We start from the raw sequence: 9,161 nt of genomic DNA on the forward strand, positions 1-9,161 counted from the left end.
CGTTTAACAAATATAAAAATAAAATACAAATTTAGTTTTGTTTTTGTAGAATGGACTTAATACATGACCTAATATTTTAAAAGATATTCGAAAATGAGTTTAGGTTTCATACAAAACAGTTCGATGTTTATGAACTATACTAAAAGAGAGGAGAATCTTGCATGTTATTGCACAAGCTTGACCAATTATGCCTAAACTTAGTATCGAAATAAGGTAATTTAATCTTTACAAGAAACAGGAAAAGGATGAAGTGCACAATGGAACTCACGTGTTTAATATAATTAAATTGATCAAAAGAGCCAAAACTCAAGACTCACGTATGATGAATAACACAAACTTTAACCTTTTTGTCTCATCTTTACCCAAATCGTACATTAAGTTTGTTATGGACTTTTTAAAGAATAACAAAGGAGAATCCATTGAAGGTTTGATAAGGATGGTAGTGAATGTTGATGTACATATTAGAATGGCTAAATAGGTCGAAGCCAGCTTGAAAAGAGAGAAAAAAGAATTAAGGTTAACGCCTAGCTAAATTATGTATCTTAGCTAATATGTCAGAACACACTAAACTCTCATAAAGGCACAGTTGGCAAAGGTAAGGTAATTTGGTTTTGATATAGTAAGTTTGACTATTAGAGCAAATGTTGCAAAACTTTTCTAGCTAACAAAAAAAGAAAAACTGAGTCTTCAACTTTAGGCAATATTGAGAATTGAACCTTTTCTTGAATTCTTGGACTATTTATCATGAAATTTAAATTCTCACATTTGTTCGATGTGAAGAAACTAAGGAATAGTAAATGCTAGCCAAGAGTGGATGTACAAGTTGGAAATGTGGTATGTGTACACCATATTAGCTATAGGATTTATGCATTCATTATAGCCTATGATTAAGATGAAAAGAAATAATAACTAGTTGTAATATTTTTTAGAAATAAAATTTTTGAGGGATTTATTACTATGATTATTTTAAGAATTTTCGATCATATATATTAATTTGGACCAATAATTTGGCACAAAAAACTGAGTCACGACTGGAATTTTGATTTATTGGATTGTTATTGAATGATGATACTAGTTATGTCTTTTATACAAAGATGACTATGCTAACCTTTCATTGTTTTAGTGGGAGCATCATTCGACTATTGAATTTCGTCTAAACAACAAGAATTAATAGTTTGTACTGAAACAAAACAAATTATGAATTTCATTTGATTCATTGAACATTCCGATGAATATGATTTATAGATCTTCAAAAATATGAATTTGAATACTTTGAAGAAATTCAAAAATAAAATAAACAATTTGTTAACAAATGTATTCAATCACTTGGGTTAAACCATAAAGGTGAATTCATAAGACAAATAGTCCAATTTAATGTTTAAGGTGTAGTGGAAGTTTTAATACCCACTAAATGTTCTAAAATAATACCTTAGTGATTGTAATCCACGTTTACGTCTATGAGTGTAACATATATTATTTGTGTTGTACGCATTGTATTGTAGTCCAATAACTTATTTAACAATGGTAGTGGCATTAATGTTAAGCAATTAACTTGAGTTAGTTAAACCATATGTTAAATAGATTATCTTGTGTGACATTATAAAGGAAACATAAGAATATTGCTCTTTCAATACCAAATAGGTTATTAAATCTATTTTGGGAGATTCTTTTAGACATCATTCTCTAAAAGATCTAGTGGTTGGCAGGGCACTAATCATATATTATGTGATTTGACAAGGCACAAGTAGTTGGTTGGCCTCCTATTCGATCATACAGAAAGAACACTTTACAAGCGAAGAATATGTTAGAACATGTATATGGTCTCTATCTAAGCATATATATACTGAGTATGCAAGATAAAAACCAAAATTAATATGCGGAATATTAAACACTAACCTCCAGCCATTGCTTGACGATTTGATGTAGTATAGTCCTCTGGAAATTGCTTGTAAGTTTCGTCTTCCAGCTGATCTCTTTTTCTCATATAATGGTGTATGTTTTCAAGTGTAGAAAAAGCTCACCTAGGGACCCTATTTATAGCCTTAAAGAGCATTCTACCATCAAGAATGCTACGCAACTTGTGGAGTTATGGCATGGGAGTTATAAACCATAATGCATGGGAGTTACAGACCACTAAGCCATGAAGAAGTAACTGCATGAAGCCATGAAGAAAAAACTGACATTCTCCCACTTGGTCTGTAACCCATCAATCCACATACTGAAGTAAAGAAATAAAATACACGAATCATGGCGATAAGTCCTCTAAGAATGAGTATTATCTTCCATGTATCACGATGTATTCATTCCTCTATAACTTAATGAATAAACCTTATGTTTATTCTGGGTCCAAATTTGATTATTTTTTCAACCAAAATGTGCACATAAAATGAGAAAACTTAATCAATTGAAAAACTGAATAATTTTATTATAGAAAATGTATATACATCAAATCACATGATGGAACTCACTCCCATCACAATTACGACATGAGACCAACTCCCATTCGCTCTACATGATCCTTAAAACATTTTAGTGGCATGCCTTTTGTCAAAAGATCGACAATCATCAATTCAGTGCTGATGTGTTCAATGACCACTTTATTTTCTTTTACACGTTCCTTAATGGCTAAATACTTAATGTCGATATGTTTACTTCGACTACTACTTTTATTATTTTTAGCCAAGAAAACAGCAATTGAATTGTCACAATAAATTTTTGTCGGCTTAGAAATAGAATCCATAATCCTAAGCCTAGATATGAAACTCTTCAACCATACACAATGTGATGTAGCCTCAAAACAAGAAACGAACTCAGCCTCTATGGTAGATGTAGTAATCAATGACTATTTAGCACTCCTCCAAGATATGGCTCCGCTGGCAAATAAGAAAATATATCCAGATGTTGATTTTCTTGAATCAATACGACCAGCAAAATCCGAATCGGAGTAACCAACTACCTCTAAATTATCAGTCCGTTTATATATAAGCATGTATTCTTTGGTCCCTTGAAGGTACCGCATCACTTTCTTTGTAGCTCTCCAGTGGTCTATACTTGGGTTACTTTGATATCTTCCTAACATCCCAATAGCAAATGCAATGTCAGGTCTTGTGCAAACCTGAGCATACATAAGGCTTCCAACAGTTGAAGCATAGGGAATGCTCTACATTTGTTCCTTTTCAAGTTCATTTTTAGGGCATTGGTTCAAATTGAACTTATCATCCTTCACAATTGGTGCTATACTTGGTGAACAATCTTTCATCCGAAATCTCTTTAAAACTTTGTTGATATAGGTTTCTTGAGATAGACCTAGTATGCCTTGAGGTCTGTTCCTATAAATCTTAATGCCAATAACATAAGATGCCTCACCCATATCTTTCATATCAAAGTTTTTAGAGAGAAATTGTTTCACCTCATAAAGCAATCCTTTATCATTGGTTGCAAGTAATATATCATCCACATATAGAACAAGGAAACAAATTTTACTCCCACTGACCTTCTGGTATATACATTGATCCATGATATTCTCTTCAAAATCGAATGAAGAGATAACCTCATGGAATTTCAAATACCATTGACGGGATGCTTGTTTCAATCCATATATGGACTTCTTAAGCTTGCATACCAATTGCTCACCATCTCTAGAGGAGAATCCTTCAGGTTGTTTCATATATACCTCTTCCTCTAAATCTCCATTGAGAAATGCCGTTTTCACATCCATTTGATGCAGTTCCAAGTCAAAATGGGCTACTAATGCCATTATAATACGAAAAGAATCTTTCTTATATACAGGAGAAAAGGTCTCTGTATAATCGATTCCCTGCTTTTGAGTGAAACCCTTAGCAACGAGTCTTGCTTTATATCTCTCGATGTTACCTAATGAGTCTTTCTTTGTTTTATAGACCCATTTACACCCAATGGCCTTTGCCCTATTAGGTAACTTGACAAGATCCCAGACTGCATTACTCTTCATAGATTTCATCTCATCTTTCTTAGAATTATACCACAGAATAGATTTATTGCAATCTATTGCTTGTGAAAACGTAACAGGATCATCTTCGGCTCCTAAATTATGGTCAATTTCTTGTAAATACACTATATAATCACTAGAAATAGCTGATTTCTTCATTGTAGTTGATCTTCTTAATGTTGTAACACTATCCTCTTGTGGAGTAGAGTGTACAACTGGTGGTTCAACAATATCTGAAGGTTGTTGAACAATTTGATCTACTAGAGTATTATCAGCAACTTGTGGAACTTCATTGATTGGTTGTTCAACATCCATTTCAACTTGAGGGGTGTTGTAAATAACAACCAATCTATTACTCGAAATAGGTGGTTGAGTACCTGAATGATCTTTCTCAAAAATTAAATCCTGAGATTGATCGCTCCCACTGATTAAGTCATTTTCAAGAAATTTTGCATTTCGAGATTCCACTATTCTAGTGCTATGTGATAGACAATAAAATCTATAACCCTTAGACTTTTCGACATATCCAATGAAATAACCACTTATAATCCTTGGGTCTAATTTCTTCTCATGTGGATTATAAACTCTTACTTCAGACGGGCATCCCCAAACGCGTATATGTCGCAAACTTGGTTTCCAACATTTAAATAACTCAAATGGTGTTTTAGAAACAGCCTTGGTTGGAACTCGGTTCAATATATACACTGTCGTTTTAAGAGCTTCTACCCACAGTGATTTAGGAAGATTAGAGCTGCTAAGCATACTCTGCACCATGTCCAATAGAGTTCGGTTTCTTCTTTCTGCTACACCATTTTGGTCTGGAGAACCAGACATAGTGTATTGGGCAACAATCCCATTTTCTTCAAGAAACCTTGCAAATGGACTAGGTGTTTGTCTATCATGAGTGTATTTATCATAATATTCTCCACTTCTATCTGATCTCACGATTTTAATTTGTTTTCCAGATTGTTTCTCTACTTCTGCCTTGAAAACCTTAAAGGCATCTAATGCTTTATTCTTGTTATGGAGCATGTAGAGATACATGTATCGTGAATAATCATCAATAAATGAGATGAAGTATTTTTGACCATAAACGTCCATATCAGGACAACAAATATCTGTATGTATGATTTCTAATATATATGAACTCCTCTTGGCACCTTTCTTTGACTTGTTGGTTTGTTTTCCCTTTATACAATCCACACAAGTATTAAAGTCAGTAAAATCTAGAGTATCTAGTACTCTATCATTCACTAACCTTTTAATTCTTTCTATGGAGATATGTCCCAATCTCCGATGCCATAATATAGGGGAATTTTCATTCATAACACTTCTTTTAATACCAATATTATCTTGAACATGCATCAAATTAAATGAAACATTGTTTTGTAAATGAATTCGGAACAAACCATCAGACAATGTACCATTTCCCACAACTGCAGATTTATAAATCAAACTAAATGCAGTTTCATTAAATGTAAAGGAAAATCCAAAGGGTACAAGTCTTGAAACAGAAATCAAGTTTATAGAGAAACTTGGAATATAAAAGGTTCGTTCTAAATCCAAAACAAAACCAGAATCTAAAACTAATCTGCATGTTCCGACCGCTTCCACATGTGAACGCATCTTATTTCCTGAATAGATTTTGTTCACTGGCCATCGACTTCCTTTGGTTTAGAAAGCCCTGCAAGGTATTTGAAATATGGATTGTAGAACCAGAATCAATCCACCAAGTGTTATGACAAACATCAACCATATTAGATTCATAACATACAAGTGAGATTGGACTACCTTTCTTTTCAAGCCAAACTTTAAACTTAATGCAATCCTTTTTGACATGTGCTTTCTTTTTACAGAAAAAACATTTGGATTCCTTCTTAAATTCGGGCTGATTGAATATTTTATCCTTTCCTTTATACTTAGCTTGGTTCTTCTTCTTCTTCCCTTGTGTACCCATATGTGCACTTTCATTCATTTCAATCAACAACCTTCCTTTCTCTTGTACACACATGGTCAAAAGTTCATTGATTGACCATTTTTCCTTATGTGTGTTATAAGAGATTTTGAAAGGTCCGTATTGTTGTGGAAGAGAATTTAGAATGAAATGCACCAGGAAAGATTCAGACATCTTAATCTTAAGAGCCTTAAGTTGAGCCACAAGATCCCTCATTTGCATGATGTGCTCACGCACACCTTTAACACTAGTGAGCTTCATTGATGTAAACTTTGTTATTAGAGTGCTGGCAAGTGCTTTATCTGAAGACTCAAACTGTTCATCAATAGCCTTCAGTAATTGCCTGACATTATTATACTTAGGGATTGAACCACGAATACTAGCAGATATGCGTGTCCTGATAAACATCATACTCAAGCGATTAGATCGCTCCCAACGTTCATACAGGGCAATTTCATTCTGAGTGCTAGTTTCTATAGCTATAGGTGGTTCATCCTTCCTAATAGCATAATCAATGTCCATACACCCTAATTGGAGAAGAATTCTCTCCTTCCAAATTTTATAATTGTCACCACTCAAAATAGGAACATCACATACATTATCAGAGAAATTCACAGGTTGAATAACTACAAATAAATATTAACATACACGCTTAAGTCACTAAATTTGAAGCTATCAAAATTAATATCATGTTCTACCAATGTATAAACATGCTTTAAATATATAAACCATATAACATAAAAACTGCCTGTGGCTAAGTTTTTAATTTAAATAGGCTTATCTACAAATATATAAACCGTATGATAAAATTATCAAATTATATTCCTTTTCTTAATTCCTGTGGGTAGATTAAGAAAAATAATTTGTTATTTCATCCTAATTAATCACATAAATATAATAAAAATTCTTGTGGGATAAGATTTATCATTCTTACATAATTAATTACAATTGATGTCATATAACTAAATGCGATCACATAAATACTTAATGTATAACTTTGATATAATCAAAGATGCTGTGGCTACTCTACGATTAATCAAATATTATACTAATCACATGACATCTAATTTTATGCATATAATCCTTAAGAAATTATTTAAAGTATATTTTCAATTAAACCAAAATTATGCATAAAATTAATTATATAATATTAAATTATTTAATAAACACTAAAAATTGGATAAATGAAACTTAAATTATCCAATTAAAATTAATAATAATAATTTTGGCAATCACATATTATAAAAAATATATTTTTATTAAGGCCAAAATATATTCAAACTGAACCCTAACAAAGTTATTATTCATGAAAAGTAACACTAAAGCATATAACAATGTACGATGTCCCGAGTTCTCGACAAAAATGAAATTGGCTGAGCGGCAAGTGTCTCACTCAGAACCTTGTGTCTTGTGGCCTGGGTTCAAGACAAGAGACTAAAGGAAATTTTTACATTCTAATAAAGTAGATGAACGACATGTCATCCGCTGGAGATGAATGCAGATGTCATGTCGGCTGGCAGTGCATAACAAAAGAGACAGAAGTGATGGGTATGACATGTCGTCTGTAGAAACCAAAAGCAAATGACATGTCATCTGAAGATCGTCCCTGACCTCTAGCTGGGTCAAGATTCGGGTCGATAGACCCGGTTTCAGACCCGTATACATTTTGCACTCTAAATCAGCCTACAAAACTCTGATTTTGACGTTCCATATATCAAAATTCTCAGTTTTGGATGTAGAATTCATCTAAATAAAAATTTTATTCAAAAAATGCCAACAGCCAACTTTCTCTTTCTAAAGAAATTCGGGATAACAAAAATTTTGCATGTTATACAAATCAAAGCAAGGCAGAGGCATAAAATAGCTCTGATACCAAATGTTAGAACATGTATATGGTCTCTATCTAAGCATATATATACTGAATATGCAAGATAGAAACCAAAATTAATATACGGAATATTAAATACTAACCTCCAGCCATTGCTTGACGATTTGATGCAGTATAGTCCTCTGGAAATTGCTTGTAAGTTTCGTCTTCCAGCTGATCTCTTTTTCTCATATAATGGTGTATGTTTTCAAGTGTAGAAAAAGCTCACCCAGGGACCCTATTTATAGCCTTAAAAAGCATTCTACCATCAAGAATGCTACATAACTTGTGGAGTTATGGCATGGGAGTTATAAACCATAATGCATGGGAGTTACAGACCACTAAGCCATGAAGAAGTAACTGCATGAAGCCATGAAGAAAAAACTGACAGAATAATGACAGTGATGGTACGGGAATGTACGTTAAAGTGAGCACGGATGGAGCTCCTTATTTAAGGAAGATTGATCTCAACAATTGTAAATGCTATCCGGACCTCCTTAAAGCTTTAGAAAATATGTTCAAGTTTACCATTGGTAAGTAATTAAAAATCGGCATTAAAACTCGACGCATGATACATATATATATATTGGTTCTGATGATTCTGGTTTACTTTTTCCGGGTGAATATTCAGAGAGGGAAGGCTACAATGGATCTGAATATTCCCCAACACATGAAGATAAAGATGGTGACTGGATGCTAGTGGGAGACGTTCCATGGAAGTAAGTTCTATTTCACAGACGTTTTAATTTTAGTTCTTCTAATTTTAATTAGCACATTCATTTATATGATTTATTTATTTTATTGCAGTATGTTCGTTAACTCATGCAAGAGACTAAGGATCACGAAAGGATCAGAAGCCAGAGGCCTCGGCTGTGCATGAAACTCAGGTAGTACTTAAACTACGTCGTCCCACAGCCAACTATCGGAGCAAAAGAAGACAATTTAGAGTCAGAGAAAATTCGTTGTTGGTTTGGAGGCAGTTTGGGTGATCTCTCAGAGAGATGGTAAAACTAAAAAGACACACTACTGGCAGATCTATGAAGATTTCTCTTTATTTATTTTCTCGCTGCTGGCTTTTTCTTACACTAGTTCGTCCATCATAGCATAAATGAAGAATGAAAAGAAAAATAAATGAAAAAAAAAGGTCTTTATCATATATATACTTTAGATCCAAATTGTACAAAAGAAGGATGTAGTTGGAACCAATGTTCCGTGGACTTATATACGCAATTCGACGATATTGAAGAGGTAAATACTATATAAATGCAATCCAATGTTACTGTTCCTTTTACCATGTTTTTAAATTTTTTTTCTGTATACACCATCTTTAATATATATATATATATTAATATTAGGATTAATAAAAAATTCAT

The 9,161-nt window shown here is 33.0% G+C and overlaps 1 protein-coding gene across 1 annotated transcript; it reads left to right on the top strand.

Moving 5' to 3' along the window:
• Positions 1 to 1,457: 1,457 nt before the first annotated feature.
• LOC123224010 (auxin-induced protein 22D-like) lies at positions 1,458 to 8,668 on the top strand. The gene is made up of 5 exons (XM_044647492.1): positions 1,458 to 1,463; positions 1,739 to 1,800; positions 8,206 to 8,321; positions 8,420 to 8,507; positions 8,596 to 8,668. The coding sequence occupies exons 1-5, from the start codon at positions 1,458 to 1,460 to the stop codon at positions 8,666 to 8,668; spliced, it is 345 nt and encodes a 114-aa protein (XP_044503427.1).
• Positions 8,669 to 9,161: the final 493 nt, after the last annotated feature.

This window comes from Mangifera indica, chromosome 8, assembly GCF_011075055.1.
Source record: "Mangifera indica cultivar Alphonso chromosome 8, CATAS_Mindica_2.1, whole genome shotgun sequence".
Taxonomy (NCBI): domain Eukaryota; kingdom Viridiplantae; phylum Streptophyta; class Magnoliopsida; order Sapindales; family Anacardiaceae; genus Mangifera; species Mangifera indica.

Excerpts from the sequence above, each read along its gene's own strand:
- LOC123224010 (XM_044647492.1), top strand. Across the intron at positions 8,322-8,419 it reads TATGTTCAAGTTTACCATTG|AGAGGGAAGGCTACAATGGA; the intron begins GTAAGTAATTAA and ends GTGAATATTCAG. Across the intron at positions 8,508-8,595 it reads GTGGGAGACGTTCCATGGAA|TATGTTCGTTAACTCATGCA; the intron begins GTAAGTTCTATT and ends ATTTTATTGCAG.